The sequence below is a fragment of the Coptis chinensis genome, unplaced genomic scaffold (genome assembly GCF_015680905.1).
Source record: "Coptis chinensis isolate HL-2020 unplaced genomic scaffold, ASM1568090v1 utg2180_pilon_pilon, whole genome shotgun sequence".
NCBI lineage: Eukaryota > Viridiplantae > Streptophyta > Magnoliopsida > Ranunculales > Ranunculaceae > Coptis > Coptis chinensis.
In genome coordinates, this window is record NW_028238123.1 from 285001 (window position 1) to 302500 (window position 17500).

The window sequence follows — 17500 nt, forward strand, 5'->3', positions numbered from 1 at the left end:
ATTACTTGAGAGAATAGGGTCTTCACAACTACTTAGAGAAACTTCGAACTTTAGTGCTTCTTCAATTCAAATTGTAACTTTCAAGGAGGCCCATTTTTTTTTTTTTTTTTTTTTTTGAAGGTGGGGACATCTTCTTGCCATTTTGATTTTTAATTGACTTGTGGCAAGGTCTTGAAATTCTGAATTTTCTGTTAAGGAAGCAACTGACTTTAAGGACCCTTTCTTTATTTTCTTCACAGTCATCCTAACTCTCAGGCAACAACTTAGGTACGCTATATTATGGGTTAAAAGATATGGTTTAAGGAGTTTGGTTCACAAGAAAAAGGCTTAAAGAGCAAGGCTTCAAAAGGGCTTCTAAGAAAATGATATATATGGGTGGGATATACCAGGCTCAAACAGTCAAAGAATGCCTTAATTCTACCTAGGTATCTGTGTGGTGATCTAGCAAGAAGAAGTGTGCATCTCTCTACTCGGAAAAGCTTCATCCATGGTGCCATCACTCAAGAAAATTCACACATAATGCCTACTTTTGGCTCAGACTCACAAGTTTTGTCTAGTTAATTCATCTGACTCTTGGATTCCAGAAGTTCATTACTCATAAAATGCAATGCAAGATTCATGCAAAGAAACTCAAAAACTAATGCAAGGTCTATTACACTCTAATTAGCTCAGATTTCTAAGACTTAAGTCAAAGTATGTAGCCAAATTGAGACTTCTAGATCTATTTCATCATCGAAAGGGTATCAAACCTTTATCATCATAAGAATCTCATAGTTGAAATCTAGAACACCATTTTTTTTTTTCATTTCAACACCCCCAAACCTAAATGAAACATTGTCCCTAATGTTGAAAACTAAGCCACCAAAATGACAAGAATGATGTTAAGGACAAAATAAATGTAAGCTTGGAAAGAGAGAAATTAAAACATTTTACCTTGTTTGATGCTTATTTACTAACCACATTTCCCTGCCAATAAAATAAGAATGAAAGCACATGGAAATGCAACTATACTACAACGACTATATATACAAGTGCACCCCCAAACCTAGAGTTTGGAATAGGTACAATACTTTGGGTTGCCTCCCAAAAAGTGCTAAGGTTTATGTCGTCAGCCCGACACAACGGTGATCAAAGAGATGATCAATCCTGATAGATAGGATCTTCCAGAAGTACTTCCTCTACTTCTGGGGAACGTAACTCCAAAAATGGCTTCAAACGTTGACCATTGACTTTAAAAGTACTACCATCTTTTGGGTTCTGAACTGTGATTGCAACATAAGGAGTGACATGTGTGACTATGAAAGGACCAGACCAACGAGTTTTCAATTTCCCAGGGAACAAATGAAGACGGGAATTATAAAGTAAAACTTTTTGACCGACGAAAAATTCCTTCCTCATGATTTGGTTATCATGTACCCTCTTTATATTGGTTTTGTACTTTTTAGAGAGGTTATATGCATCATTCCTAAGCTCCTCGAGCTCATTCAATTACAACTTCCTAAGATTACCAGCCTTGACAAGGTCAAAATTAAGGCTTTTACGCCCAATAGGCTTTATACTCTAACTCTAATACGGCAAATGACAAGGCTTACCAAAGACTAGACGATAAGGTGACATACCAATGGGTGTTTTGAAAGTAGTCCTGTAGGCCCAAAGTGAATCAGGGAGTCTTAAACTCCAATCTTTCCTATCTGGTCTGACCGTCTTTTCAAGGATTTGCTTAATTTCCCTATTGGAGACCTCAGCTTGGCGATTGGTCTGGGGGTAGTAAGGTAAGGCAACCTTGTGAGTAACCCCATATTTCTTCACTAAACTTTCAAAAGCTTTGTTGCAAAAGTGTTTTCCCTCATCAATAATGATAGTGCGGGGAGTACCAAATCTTGAAAAAATTTGTTCCCTTAGAAAATTTACAACAACTCTGTGGTCATTGGTCCTACATGCAATAGCCTCAATCCACTTTGAGACATAGTCAACTGCCAGTAAAATGTACTCAAAGCCATGGGAGTTAGGAAAAGGTCCCATAAAGTCAATACCCCACACATCAAAAACTTCCACAATCAAAATAGGGGTAAGAGGCATCATGTGTCTACGAGACATACGCCCTAGGTGTTGACATTTACTGCAAGCTTGACAGTAAGTATGGGCATCACGAAACAATGTAGGCCAATAAAATCCGCATTGCAACACTTTTGCAGCGGTCTTTTTGGAGCCAAAATGGCCACCACATGCATGATCATCACAAAATGAGAGAATAGCTCTATGTTCCCACTCAGGAATGCATCTACGTACTATCTAGTCTGGACAACACTTAAAGAGGTAGGGGTCATCCCAAACAAAATATTTGGCAATGGCCAAAATCTTAGATCTATCGTGCTTATTCCAATGATTGGGTAATTGAGTGGTGACAAGGAAGTTCACTATGTCAGCATACCATGGGGTCAGAGCAACAACCATCAAGTGCTCATTAGGAAAACTCTCAGAAATAGGCCAGTTTTCAATGGCCTCAGTCACTAGCCTAAACAGATGATCGGCAACTACATTTTCAGTTCCTTTTTTATCACGAATCTCAAGATTAAACTCCTGCAACAACAAGATCCATCAGATCAATCGTGGTTTGGCATCCTTCTTAGAAAGAAGATGCCTTAAAGCCGCATGATCAGAGTAAACAATCACTTTCGAACCAATCAAATAGTGTCAAAACTTATCAAAAGCAAAAACAATTGCCAACAACTCGTTCTCAGTGGTTAAGTAGTTAAGTTGGGCATCATTGAGAGTTCTACTAGCATAATAGATGACGTGAGGGAGTTTATCAACCTTTTGACCTAAGACCGCACCAACGGCAGAATCGAAGCATCACACATCAACTCAAAAGGGAGTGACCGGTTAGGTGGTCGAATGATGGGTGCAGTGGTCAAAGCATTTTTTAGATAGTCAAAAGCTTTAATACAGGCCTTAATGAAATCAAAAGGAGCATCCTTAGCAAGTAAGTTACTCAGAGGCCTAGCGATTTGACTAAAGTCCTTTATGAACCGACGATAAAAACCCGCATGCCCTAAAAAAGATCTAACATCTTTAACAGACTTGGGAATGGGTAGAGTAGAAATCATATCAATTTTAGACTTGTCAACTTGGATACCCTCACTAGAAACAACGTGACCCAAGACAATGCCTTTCTTCACCATGAAGTGGCATTTCTCGCAATTGAGGACTAAGTTTTTCTCCTCACATCTTTCTAAGACAAGACTCAGATGGTTCAAGCAATCATCAAAAGAAGAACCAAAGACAGAGAAGTCATCCATGACAACTTCTAAAAACCTCTCTACCATGTCAGAAAATATACTAACCATACACCTTTGAAAAGTCGCAGGTGCATTATAAAGCCCGAAAGGCATGCGTCGATAAGCAAATGTACCAAAAGGGATGTAAAGGTAGTCTTTTCTTGGTCTTTACGGGCTATAACTATCCGAAGTAACCGGAGAAACCATCTAAGAAACAATAGAAAGCATGACCACGCTAATCTATCCAACATCGATCAATAAGCGGGAGAGGGAAATGATCTTTTTCTTGTTTGTGCATTAAGCTTCCTAAAATCTATGCACATTCTCCATCCGGTCTGAACTCTAGTTGGGACTAACTCATTTTCATAATTTAGGACAACAGTTATCCCAGATTTCTTGGTACAACTTGTACTGGGGCTAACCAATCGCTATCTGAGATGGGGTAGATGATACAAGCATCTAAAAGCTTCAAAACATCAGCTCGGACTACTTCCTTCATGTGTAGGTTCAATCTCCTCTGGGGTTCTCTAGAAGTTTTAGCATTATCTTCCAAGTAAATTTTATGTTGAACCACTAAAGGATTAATACCTTTGATATCACTAAGGGACCAACCAATGGCGGACTTATGCTTTTCAAAACTTCAACTAACAAGATCTCTTGTTCATCCGATAGATCGGAGGCAACAATAACAGGGTATGTCTCATTTGGGTCCTAAGAAAACATACTTGAGTTCGGTGGCAAAGGTTTAAGTTCGGGCTTCTTTGGTGAAGGAGTAGAATCAACCTTGGGCTCCCTACTAGGCTCAACCTTGGAATCAACACTGGAAATTGTGTTTGGAATAGGAGGGTGGAGTGGTTCTACCTTAGCTTTCCAATTTTCGGTATCTAGGATAGGTGCTGAGTCTAATAACTCATTCACAGCACTAATGGATCCATCTATTTCAAAGTCACAAGCAAAATGGGTTAAACAGGCTTCTAATGGGTCTTCCACTTGTGGAGTAGGGATCAAACTATTGAGGAGAAAAATTTCGCCAATATCCTCATCATCACTGTGTTTCTTCATAAGGTGAAAAATATTCACATCTGCAGACATATTCCCAAAGGACATCTTCATCTCACCATTTCTACAGTTTATCAAGGCATTGGATATGGCTAGAAATGGTCGGCCTAAAATGATTGGAATTCTATTATCTACTGACTCATGAGTGTCTAAAACTATGAAGTCTATAGGGTAGTAGAAGTCAGCTATTTTGACTAAGACGTCCTCAACTATGCCACGCGGAATCTTAACAGATCGGTCTGCTAATTGCAAGGTGACTCTTGTGGGCTTTAAATCTTGTAGGCCCAACTCCTGATAAACAGAATAAGGTAATAGGTTTACACTAGCACTAAGATCTAATAGAGCATTGCCCTTGAACTTGTCTCCAATGTGGCAAGAGACTGTAGGGCTCCCAAGATCTTTAAGCTTAACTGTGGTTTTCTGGTAGATTAAGGATGTAGCTTGAGCAGCAAGAAAGGCTTGCTTAGGGACATGGGTGTTCCTCTTAATAGTGTACAAGTCTTTCACAAATTTTGTGTATGATGGGATCTGCTGAATTGCGCTGAGAAAGGGAATATTAATGCTCACATTTTTTAAAACCTCCATAATCTCAGAAAACTGTTTATCCTTCTTATTTTGAGCAAGTCGCTCTGGGAAAGGGGCTTTTGGCACGACAGTTCTAATCTGGGACTCTGGCTTAGTCTGGGAGTCATCTGGCTTTTGTTATGTAGTCTTGGAACTCAGGGTTATAGTTGACTCAGTTTCTTGACTAGGTGGGGCTGGAGTAGTGGACTCACTTGGCATCCTAACCTGATTGTCAATTTGTTTCCCTGATCTTAGTGTTGTGACTGCTTTCATCTCCCTAGGAAAAATATTGTCTTGGGAACTTGAAACTTCGAAGGCATTTTCCTTGGTGTTCCCCTTTGGGTGAACAAAGATGGGACATGAATGGGCAGTGTGGTCTGGACCTGAACAAATTGTGCACGGAAAAGTGTTTGGTTCATTGTGCACACTCATCACGGAACTAGATGCAGACGGCACTTGTTGACTTTGGGCCTTATTGGATGTTAAGGCAAAAGTAGCAAACTGCTTAGTCAAATTGTTCAGACTATCTAACACAGTTTTGAGTTCGTCGGGATCTCTCTTGACTTCATACATACCTCCTTTCCTAGGTTCACTAGTCTGTCTCTCATAGATTGGGGTGGTACTAGTACTAATACCCCACTGTTGTGAATCCTCGGCTAAGTCTTGGAGAAATGTGAATGCCTCTGATCCGGTCAAGTAAGTGAACTTGCCTTTGTGCATGGATTAGATCATTTGACATTGATCTTGTAACAGTCCTTTAGTGAAAAATTGGACTAATTGCCACTTTTCATAACCATGGTGGGGACACTTCAAAAGAAGAGTGTAAAAATGGTCCCAACACTCATAGTAATGCTCGTTTTCAGCTTGCTTAAAATCCATTACCGCCGCTCTCATCACATTAGTTTTCGAAATGGGATAAAATTGTCCCATGAACTTTTTCAACAGTTCATCCTATGTGCTAATGGGCTTGTCCGGGAAAGAATTAAGCCATAAAATGGCTTTGTCCGAAAGGGAGAATGGAAAAAGTTTCAACTTCACATTGTTCTCATCCAAATTTTGATTTTTAAAAGTACCACAAATGTTGAGAAAGTTGATTATATGGGCATATGGATCTTCATTATCCAAGCCATGAAACTAGCGCTGAGCAAGCATATTAATGATGGGCGGCCTAATCTCAAATTGAGCCGCCTCCACGGGTGGGTAATTGATGCTTGAGGGTGGGTTTGAAGCAATAGGGGCAAAGTAGTCCCTTAGTTGCTTTTCAGCTGGTTGATTATTTGCAGCCATGGTGAATGGTCTTGGGCTGATTGGTGGAGAGAAACTTATGATTGCGGGAGAAAAAGGTGAATTTCGCTCAGACTTACCGTATGGAGTCCAAGATCGAGTTAGCCGTTTGTTAACTCGTTTCCAACGGGGCATAAACGAATGCAAATTCTAACCTAGATGCACACACAATTCTTAAACATTCACCTAGCAAACATTTTTTTTTTTTTTTTTTTTTTTTTTTTTTTTTAGAGATGCACAATACAAATGCCAAGCAAAATGCAATAAATTCTAAAGTCTGACTTAAAGGGTTTACACTTGAATCTCCGTCAAGGGAGTTTGTGTTCCTACCAAGAGCAGGGGTGTTGCACGGGCTTTACCACTATGAATAACCGCTCACATCCATAAGGTGGTCAATGGTAACTCGGTGGGGCTATCGTACTCTAAGTTCAATTGAACTTTCCGCAGATTCCATCGAATTTCTCGACGGTTGCACCAGTAGTCACCGAATTGAAACCATGTGTTCCAAGAGCTTGAAAAATGTTCACAGTCAACAGTGGGCTTTTCCCAGCACTCTACCCTTTAGTTGGGGTCCAATGAACACCGATCTAATTAATTGGCTCTAATCTTTGTCAAATTTTAAGTCCAGGTCTAAAACTCAAACAAGTCAAAATTAGGTGATCACTTGTTGGCTGGGTCCGCCTTTAGTCAAATTGGAAATTTAAATTGACTCGTGAAATTTAAAACACCCAGCAGACAATATGCATTTGAACACACAAAGAACTCCTCTGGCAGGGGATTCGAGGAGGGCTTAAAAATTGTACCTCCTTTGCTTACTTCCTTATGCTTTCCTTCCCTTTTTTTTTTTTTTTATTTTTTTACCTAATTTGCAACTGGAAAATCAACTCTTTCACCTCTTTTTCTTCACACTTCAAGACGGCAGCGACGCCATTTGATTTGCACAAATTCGTCGAATGTTTAATTCCGTCGTCTAAAACTTGTCAAACAACAAAAATCCCAAAAACTGCAAAATAATCAATAAAATATGATTAGAATAGCGGTAAGTGAGGTATCGATCCACATCTTGAAGTGAATATATAAATGGGGGAGAAAAGATTTCATAAACCAATAGCTAATGATATCTATAAAATGTATAGTTTACCTACGAAATGAACGATGAATTCAAAACGTAAGTAAACTAAAACTAATCTTTTACACTCAATTATCAAATCTTCAACTCTCAATGCGAATTGCACTAAGTGGAGTAATGAAGTTCGTTCCACTCCTAGTTCCCTAGCATGGATGTTTTCTAATCTAACTAGTCATTCTTAAGTCTATGAGAGCTTTCTGAAGGGAATTATACTACGATGCAATATGAAATTGATTATTTAAATTTAAACTACTTAATGCTATGGAAATATGATTGTTTTGAATCTAGATAAAGGATTAGAGGGGAATTGAATCCACCTCGAATCCAACTTAATAACCTAGTATAGATTCTTGTATCTCGATTCTCACGTTCTTACGGCAAGAATTTCGAGTTCTAATCCCTAGTGTTCATGGCATTCCTACCGGATACTAACTAGCATGTGAGGTCGTCCACCCATTCTCATGGCGAAACACGACCTTCTAGAGTGGAATAGATTCTACAACGATTCTATACTAAGCAACTAAGTTTTCATCAAGGCTTCATCAACCCCTCTAATGGAGGTTTTAGCCTTGATTCATCAAACTAACGTTTCCCATTGAATCTAAACTAAACATAATATAAAGATTCTAACTTTATGAAATTTAACTAATCTAAATTAAACAATAACAAAATCTAATTAACAACTAAGCATTGAATAACAAGTAGTAAATGAAATTAGATCTAACAATTGTAATTGACAAATCGAAATTGAATCAAGAACAACTATTTTATTATCTAATTCAAGGAGAACAATCATTCAATACTAAATTTAAAACAAGAATAAAAACTAATTACTTTAATCTAAAACTAGATCTAGAACTAAGGTTTAATGGAGGCTAGCTAATCTAATTCTAATCTAGGTCTAAGAGTTAAGCTTTTGTTTTTATACATCCAGATCCAAAAATCGTGCATGGGCTTGGAGCCATGTTTTGGGCCAGAGAATCGTGCCCAAAACCCAATTCTTTTTCGATCAAGAAGGCCTCTTCAGCTAGATTCGGCTTCAACAGACTTTTCGTCCACTTCTGCTCCTCTGATTGGGTCAAGGCTTGGACCATTGAAAATTTCTTTCCGAGCCGGTCATTTTGACATAAGGTAGGCCCAATTCCGAGGTCTGAGTCCAAAGATATGGCATTTGGAAGTTCTGGCTGACTTTTGCTCCTTTATCTCGCTAAAGTGGCACATTTCTGCACATAATGGACTTTGAAGCCTGAAATGCATAAAACACGTAATCAGTGTTAACTCTTAATTATTACTCACATAATTGGTCTAAAAGTATGATCATTCTGAGGGGTTAAAACTACAGTTTTGGGCTCTTATCAAACCACCCCCAAACAAGCATTTTGCTTGTCCTCAAGCAAAGATGAGAAATTAGACTAAGTGACCAAAAATGGAGTTCTAACTACTCTCGTTTTTATTTGAGTGCGATTGCATTGACCATATGCAACAAGGCCTTAAACCACTATGAATTCCTAGTGGGACGAGTTATAGCCTCGTGAGTTTTTTCCGTGAAGGTACTCACAAACTTCATCTATACTACAACGACTAAGAAAATAAAACTATTGTTTCCTTATTCATGCTCAACTATCTATACATCTCTCTAGCAATTACATAAGAATAACCCAGTCAGAACCCTAAGCTAATATATGCATAATAATCAATCATCTAAAATAAACATATAACAATGAGTAATACTATGAAATGTAATAGCAGGTCCGTTTATGAAAACTCGGAATAGCGTCCTTAAGTAGGTCCTCACATAAATGTCAAGACAAAAACCACTCTGATTTTTCCACTCAAGTTTCGCTACTCCAGTGTGCAGTGGGCACACTTTACCTTACCATCTCAATGACACACAGGAAGCCGGAGTCGATCAAACACATCTGCCACTTACTATCACACTAACCTACTCCTAATTGAGCTAGAGGTCTTTATTAGGTGTTACGGGGATTAGGAGATGGTTTAAGAAGGAAGGAAATGGATATTCTAAAGGACAAGTATGAGATAATAGAGTCTTCATATTATGTAACTAGAGAAAACCTTGTTATTTACTTTTGCTTCTACACTTTGTTTCCATCTTTAGCCATATTTTTTTTTTCTTTTCTTTGGCTTTTGACTCCCTTTTATTCTATTTTTGGAGTTTTTATTTATTTCTATTTTTTTCTTTTCCTTGGATGGAAACTTCTTTTCTTTTTCTGAAGCAACTAACTAATTTTTGTTTACCCAGGTTTTTCTCTTCTTATTTCTTCATCATTCTATTCTCAGACTTATTCTAAATTGGGTAGGTTGATTTATATTTTTATTTATATTTTGTTTTTGTTTTTGTAACAGGGTAAAGGAATTGTGGTTTATGGAAGGCTAAAGAAAGGCTCAGAGGGGCGACTAGCGGAAAATAATTCATAGGTTTGAATTTCTGGCTATATCGATCCAAAGAGGGCCTAAATTCTCGCTTAGGATATGGCATAGTGATCAAGCAAGTGGACGTGTGATTTCTCTATCCGGATTTTACTTCTCCCTTGTGTCATTTCTCAAATGTTTCGCTCATATAAGGCTTTAGGCTATATTCTCACAGGATTTGTAGAATAAGTACTCTAGCCTAGATTTCAGAAACTTATCGCTAACAATCATAGATACTCATGTAATATATTTATAGATAGATGTAAAGATTATTACCTATATATTAACCTAAGTTTCTAACAATTATTCGATGCAAATGACTACATTGAGACTTCTAGATTATTAAGAGCATAGAGAAAGAAAACAATACCAATATTCCTAAGTGTATAGTATAAACTTTTTATTTTTATTTTTAAGACAAATAATACGTAATGTACAACCTAATATGTACTTAACATTTACATCGTGTTTCTATACCACCCCCAAACAATTTGGGAGAAGGGGTTCATGAAACGATTCAATAGCACAATTAAATTATGTAATTAACTAATTTTTATAATTTTTAACATTTTATAAATAAAAGTGCGTAATTTACATCCTAAAAGTGTCTAATTTTTGCAAATGTTTCTATCCCACCCCCAAACAATCGAACGCTTTGTCCTCAAAGTGTAAAGAGATAAGGAAAGAATTTACCATAGAAGCGTGGCAAAAATTGGCGCACATGAATGAAAAATATTGTAACGATGATATGATAATATGAAGCACAATTAAACATTGTTATTACTAACTAACACAAACTCTACCGAGTAAACATGACAGGCTTAGGGTGGCAACATGATTTGAAATGAATACCAAAATACGCCACCCCCAAACAAAATTGGAAAACTCTTTTTAAGTTTGAAAATTTTGTTTGGCCTAAACTCTAGAAAGTTGGTATTGTACGAAAACTTGGGTCTTTTAAAAGTCGATTCCCTAGACTTGCTAGATTACTATTTTTATATCTTTAAACTTTTTTTACTTTTTATGAATTAGGTTTAATATAAAGGAAAACAATAAGCAATAAAGACATAATTCACACCATAGAGAAACATGACTCCAAAACCGAGAAAACATGCAAGAGTGGAAAGCGTGAATTATGTGAAATGTGGACTTAGGATCCGGTACTTACAGCCACACACTCCATAGGGAGGGCCGGTTACTGAATGGTGCATTCACCAATATATGGAAATGAAAAGAAATGCACCAAACACAAAATTGAGTCGTTTATAGTCGGATACTTCGAGACTTTATCTAAACATATGTATGAATATGCAGTTTATCATATATCAACAACCGAAATAGTTGTGGATCGTTCCATAAATAAATATCACAAAAAACATATCCAAACACAATCAAGCACCAAGATTTCCTACGACTTGACCCTAGTGGAATGAAAGTGAAGTCGATAGACCTATAACATAACCGAAAGTAGGCACCTTATGTTTCATCTTTGAATGAGAGGGTGTCCTAGTGAATAAGTGTGGAAAAGTGAATGGTTGTGGAAGATATGGTGGATTGGGATAAGTTTTAGAGAGGAAAACATGGAAAAAATGAGGATGTGGGTTTAGCACAAAACTCATTCATGGTGTAGTTAGGGGCTGTCTCAAGTCTAAAAATGAAGGTGTCAAGTGGTTTATCCTTGGGAAGTATTTTTTTTACTAGGTGGATTTAAAAATCATGAAGCAGGGGGAGAAACTAAAGGATCGAGTGCAAACTCGAGGTTCCTTTGATAAGGTGGAGGGTGGGGAATATTGGTGATGGAAGGTGAATGATTCTCAGCTAGAGCTCTCAAGTCCATATCATCAGAAATCTTGATATATGCAAGACATTCCTCAATAGGTGGGTCAAAAGGATCACTGGGATAGAGATTGAAAAATTCATCTTCCGTCATAGCATCAAGGGATGAATGGTTGTTGGCAAGGGGGGACTCACGAAGTGGTAAAGAAGCGGTGCAAAAGAGTTGCAGGAATTCTTCTTCGATTTCGTCTACTACTAGGGAGTCATTGTTAAAGTCGGAATTTCCGAAGGAAAGGAATTTGTTAATCTGTTTCTCCGGAAACATGTTTTTGAAGTAATCTTGAGCTAAGCTCTCGATCATGCTAACCTCTCCATTTGTAGATGAATCAGGATACTGTGTCCTTGTTTTGAAAACATTTACCTCAACAGAAAGATGGCCAAAGGACAAGGACATCGAACCATCGCGGCAGTTTATGGAGCGTTGGCGTAGCCAAGAAGGGGACGCCCTAAAATGATAGGTATACAGAGTCGTTAGTGACTTCGTGTCTAGGACAACGGTAATTTGGGGGTAGTAAAATTTTGGACTTTAACCAAAGACGTTTTCAACCACACCCTTAGGATACTTAATAGACCGATCAGCTAATTGCAATGTCATTTTAGTAGGTTGCATCTCCTCTAGACCTATTTGTTTATACAAATAAAATGGGAGTAAGTTAACACTAGCCCCCAGGTCTAGTAGAGCGGTCGTCGTGTGACAATCTCCTAAGGTGCATTGTGCAGTAGGACGACCAGGGTCCTTGTACTTAACAATTTCATTATTTTCGGATAAAGTTGGGAACTGTCCAGTTAGAAAGGCGTCTTTAGGTATGTTGGTCTTACGCCTAGTAGTGCACAACTCCTTAAGAAACTTAGCGTGGTTAAGTTAGTTTTTTATAGCTTCGAGAAAAGGAAGGTTTATCGTTAGATTTTTGAAAACGTTCCTAATCTCCTCAAAGTTAGTATCCCTGGTTAGCATGGCTAATTTATGAGGGAACGGTGGTTTCGCTCTATATTTAGTGTATGGCTCGACTTGATGTGTAACCTTGGCTTTCTGTTTCTTAGGTTGTGGTTTAACTGGTACCTCTACGGTGGTAGGTTCTTCGGTTTCTATTTCGGTATCTAGTTCGATATCCGGTGTTGGGAGTACTGGTGGGGTAACTATAGGCATAGTTACTTTGTTATCAACCACTCTTCCAGAACGGAGAGTGGTGATGGCATTTAGCTCACCTACGGTTGTAGTTTCCGTACTAGTATTACCATTTACCTCAAAGGCTGTGTTTGTTGTTCTAGGGTTGGGTATTGCTTGGCCTGGAAACACGCCTTTTGGTTGGGCTTTTTCTTGGGCTAACTGTTGGTTTAAATTATTAACAGATTGTAGAATGTGTTGGTTAGATTGAGCCATGGTTTGGAAAAGTTGTTGGCTCACTTGTATGAAGGTGTCAAGACGATCCGGTTGTGTGGGTGTAGTAGTCACGGGTGGTGTGACTTGAACTATCTCGCGTTGATTATTTAGGGGCGGATTGTGATAGTTATTATTTACCGGAACGATACCTCTATTAGCATTATAATTATTATAACTATATTGACCTTGTGCTTGACCTTGTCGAGGTTGTGCTTGGTTGTTATAATTATTATAATTACCCCGACTCAATCCTTGTCTGGTGGAGCTTGGTTATAAGCGTGTGTTGGCCTAACATATTGATTATTGTACCACGAAGGTGTGACTTGTTGGTTATTTCTCCAACCGAAGTTGGGATTTTGTCTCCAAGGGCGTTAGGTTCACTATTAATGGAACAAGAATGTTCATAGGCTATAGGACGATTGGGAGTCGGGATGCTCGGGACTCAACAACGAAACTACATGGATTTGAATTTACATTCATGTGGGGGATAGGCTTTTGTTGCACGAGAAATAGCCTCAACCTTTTTGTGAGGGATTCAATTAGAGTTTTAAGCTCGGGATCTGATTTAACCTCAAACATACTGGTAGCCTTAACTGTGGAGGAAGAACTAGCGGAGCGGGAGTAATCGTCACTACCCCCCCAATTATTATTACGCTTAGTCTGATCTTCCAAAAATTTGTAAGCCTCCGATTCTCCTTTACTTAGAAAACTACCCCCATTCATTATGTCAAGGGCTTCTTTATGGTGATGTTGAAGTCCTTTGAAAAAGGCACGAACTAACGTGTCTTTTGCTAGGTTATGGTGTGGACACTCTATAAGGAGATTGGTGAAACGATTCCAAGCCTCTGAAAAAGATTCATAAGGATTCTGTCGAAAGAAGTGAATCTTGGAAAGCATTTCATCCGTCTTTAGGGGTGGGTAAAATGTTCCATAAACAATTTGAACAAGTTTGGCCCACGAGTCCACAGAATTAGGCGTTTGGGCAGTTAACCAAGACGCCGCCTTATCAGCTAAGGTGAAGGGAAATACCCTCAGTTTAATCTGTTCCGTACCAACGGTAGGATGATGGAATGTTGTAAGGACTTGTTCAATCCTACGCATGTGTTGGTAAGGTTTTTCATGGTCTAGACCATGGAAAACGGGTAACAGATTAAATATGTTTGGGGGAATTCAAAATCCCCGTTGGGTCTGCTAGAACGATGCAAGATTTAGGGCTATCGCTCAAGGCTTTGTAAAAGTCGGAGAGAGGAGTCTCTTTCTTGACCATTATGTCGGTATGGTGTGTGTGATAGTAGCTAGAGGTGTCGTGGGTGGTGTACTAGATAGACTTGTTTGTTGCCGTGTAATTACGTTTGTTGTTTTTGTTCGACCATACCTTAATATCATGCAAGACTAAGTTGAGCTTAACTAAACATGCAACACTCCAAACAATTCGATATACTAGTAGAAAACCTCTAACGGAAATGCGAGGTATGGAAGAAAGGAATACCGATAGCGTCCTTGCTTCGCTTATGAATAGCGCCTCTTGTGTGCGCGTGTTCGTGTATATAAGAGATTAGAACACTGAAAAACTTGACAACTCGAAGTTCGAATCAAACTGGGGAAATCCGGAAATTTCAGCTAAAGAGCCACGCGGCGCTGGGGGCCGGTAGTAGATGAAATTCCAGTAACTTAGCGCGGGTCGCGCTCTCCTTGGTTGCGGGCGCGCTCCGTGTATTTTTTTTCCGGAATTTTTCGACGCTGAAACGAATAACCGCAGTATGAATCAAACAAGGGTGGGTGGGTTTAATGGGACTTAAAAATGACTAATTCTACTATGAAAACAATGCTAAAGTGCAACTAAGATGGCAGCGGCGCCATTTGATATCTATAAAATGTATAGTTTACCTACGAAATGAACGATGAATTCAAAACGTAAGTAAACTAAAACTAATCTTTTACACTCAATTATCAAATCTTCAACTCTCAATGCGAATTGCACTAAGTGGAGTAATGAAGTTCGTTCCACTCCTAGTTCCCTAGCATGGATGTTTTCTAATCTAACTAGTCATTCTTAAGTCTATGAGAGCTTTACGAAGGGGAATTATACTACGATGCAATATGAAATTGATTATTTAAATTTAAACTACGAATGCTATGGAAATATGATTGTTTTTGAATCTAGATAAAGGATTAGAGGGGAATTGAATCCACCTCGAATCCAACTTAATAACCTAGTATAGATTCTTGTATCTCGATTCTCACGTTCTTACGGCAAGAATTTCGAGTTCTAATCCCTAGTGTTCATGGCATTCCTACCGGATACTAACTAGCATGTGAGGTCGTCCACCCATTCTCATGGCGAAACACGACCTTCTAGAGTGGAATAGATTCTACAACGATTCTATACTAAACAACTAAGTTTTCATCAAGGCTTCATCAACCCCTCTAATGGAGGTTTTAGCCTTGATTCATCAAACTAACATTTCCCATTGAATCTAAACTAAACATAATATAAAGATTCTAACTTTATGAAATTTAACTAATCTAAATTAAACAATAACAAAATCTAATTAACAACTAAGCATTGAATAACAAGTAGTAAATGAAATTAGATCTAACAATTGTAATTGACAAATCGAAATTGAATCAAGAATAACTATTTTATTATCTAATTCAAGGGAGAACAATCATTCAATACTAAATTTAAAACAATAATAAAAACTAATTACTTTAATCTAAAACTAGATCTAGAACTAAGGTTTAATGGAGGCTAACTAATCTAATTCTAATCTAGGTCTAACTATCTACCCTTAACAAAGAGTTAAGCTTTTGTTTTTATACATCCAGATCCAAAAATCGTGCATGGGCTTGGAGCCATGTTTTGGGCCAGAGAATCAGGCCCAAAACCCAATTCTTTCAGTCCAAAAAGGCCTCTTCAGCTAGATTCGGCTTCAACAGACTTTTCGTCCACTTTTGTTCCTTTGATTGGGTCAAGGCTTGGACCATTGCAAAGTTCTTTCCGAGCCGGTCGTTTTGACATAAGGTAGGCCCAATTCCGAGGTCTGAGTCCAAAGATATGGCATTAGGAAGTTCTCACGACTTTTGCTCCTTTATCTCGCTAAAGTGGCACATTTCTGCACATAATGGACTTTGAAGCCTGAAATGCATAAAAACACGTAATCAGTGTTAACTCTTAATTATTACTCACATAATTGGTCTAAAAGTATGACTGTTACAGGGTTAAAACTACAGTTTTGGGCTCTTATCAGCTAACTTGGTGATTAATATTAAAACAATTATTAAGGATTTCTAATTTCTTATCTAAACTAAAAATAAAAGTAACTTGTAAGAAAATAATGACTAACTAAAGCAATTAATTTTCGCAGATCAATTTATCAAAACCCTTGGTAGAAAGTTACTAACTCATCAACAATTCTTGTATTTCAGTTTTATACCTCTTGTTAAATTTCTCCAAAACTTCACTAAGGGTGTGTTTGTTTAGTGGCAAACCTCTAGTGGGAAAATATTAGATTTGCCAGTATTTTCCCACTAGAGATTTGCCAGGCTAATTTGTAGTGGGAAAATTTTAGTTTGCCAATGTTTGTTTGCAAAAATTTATAGTGGGAAAATATAGAATTTGCCAGTTTTGCCAGTGTTTGTTTACATGGTTTTTTTCCCGTGATAAAATGATATTTGAAATTTTTTGAAATATTTTTTTTGGATTTTCAAATTCAATGATGTATAAAAAAAAAAAAAAAAAAATACACAATTAAATTTTTTTAAGACAATACAATTATACAACTATACAACTCAACATTAATAGTACCAATAGTATATTTTCTTAAACAACCATAAAATAAAGTCGAAATACAATAGACCATAATAACCATTGTTAGCCAAATACATAAAATGTCATTGTGCATTGGAAAAATTATATTTATATACTTTCCCATCTCTCGATTTCGTGCTATTTCTCGATCCCAAGCCGCATTGCTAGTTATGATCATCTATTCTTAAGAACTCTATTCAAACCCCTACTACATAGTTACACCCTACGGAACAACACAAGCATCAACATCATTTGCCAAAGTAGCCGGAAGCTAAAGACATCAAGACAACGGTAGCACTTGCCAAGAAGAAGACAAAGCGGTAAGAACACATCAGCACTTGCCGGCAGGCGGCACAAAGACATCGGACGCAAGACAGAGAAAAGACAAAGACATCGGCACAAAGAAGCAAGAACACAAGATCATCAACATCACTTGCCAGCAGCGCAAGCAAAGACATCAAAGACAACAAGTAGCACTTGCCAACAGCAGCACATCAGCGCAACATAGCAGCATTTGCCAGCAGCAACAACACATCACACTGCACCACCACCTAAGCCCAACCACCATAGACCAGACTACCTAAATCCAACCACCCAAACCCAACTTCTAAGAATTAAACACAAACTGTTCGTTACTTCTAACAACAGTATCAATACTTTTAAGAACGAAAATGCTAAAGTTTGAATACTCTATCTAGTTATTATCAACAAAATAGTCCCATATT

General features: G+C 37.9%; 1 protein-coding gene and 1 long non-coding RNA gene across 2 annotated transcripts in view; both read right to left on the reverse strand.

Moving 5' to 3' along the window:
• Positions 1-3989: 3989 nt before the first annotated feature.
• LOC147473610 (uncharacterized) lies at positions 3990-4922 on the reverse strand. Its single transcript, XM_086587219.1, has one exon. It carries the CDS (start codon positions 4920-4922, stop codon positions 3990-3992), a length of 933 nt encoding a protein of 310 aa, XP_086443345.1.
• Positions 4923-16750: 11828 nt separating this feature from the next.
• The window catches only part of LOC147473611 (uncharacterized), a 1953-nt gene continuing 1203 nt past the window's right edge, over positions 16751-17500 (reverse strand). Inside the window, exon 2 of the long non-coding RNA XR_015210378.1 lies at positions 16751-17355. This is a non-coding gene — a long non-coding RNA (uncharacterized LOC147473611). The remainder of the gene's footprint in view (positions 17356-17500) is intronic.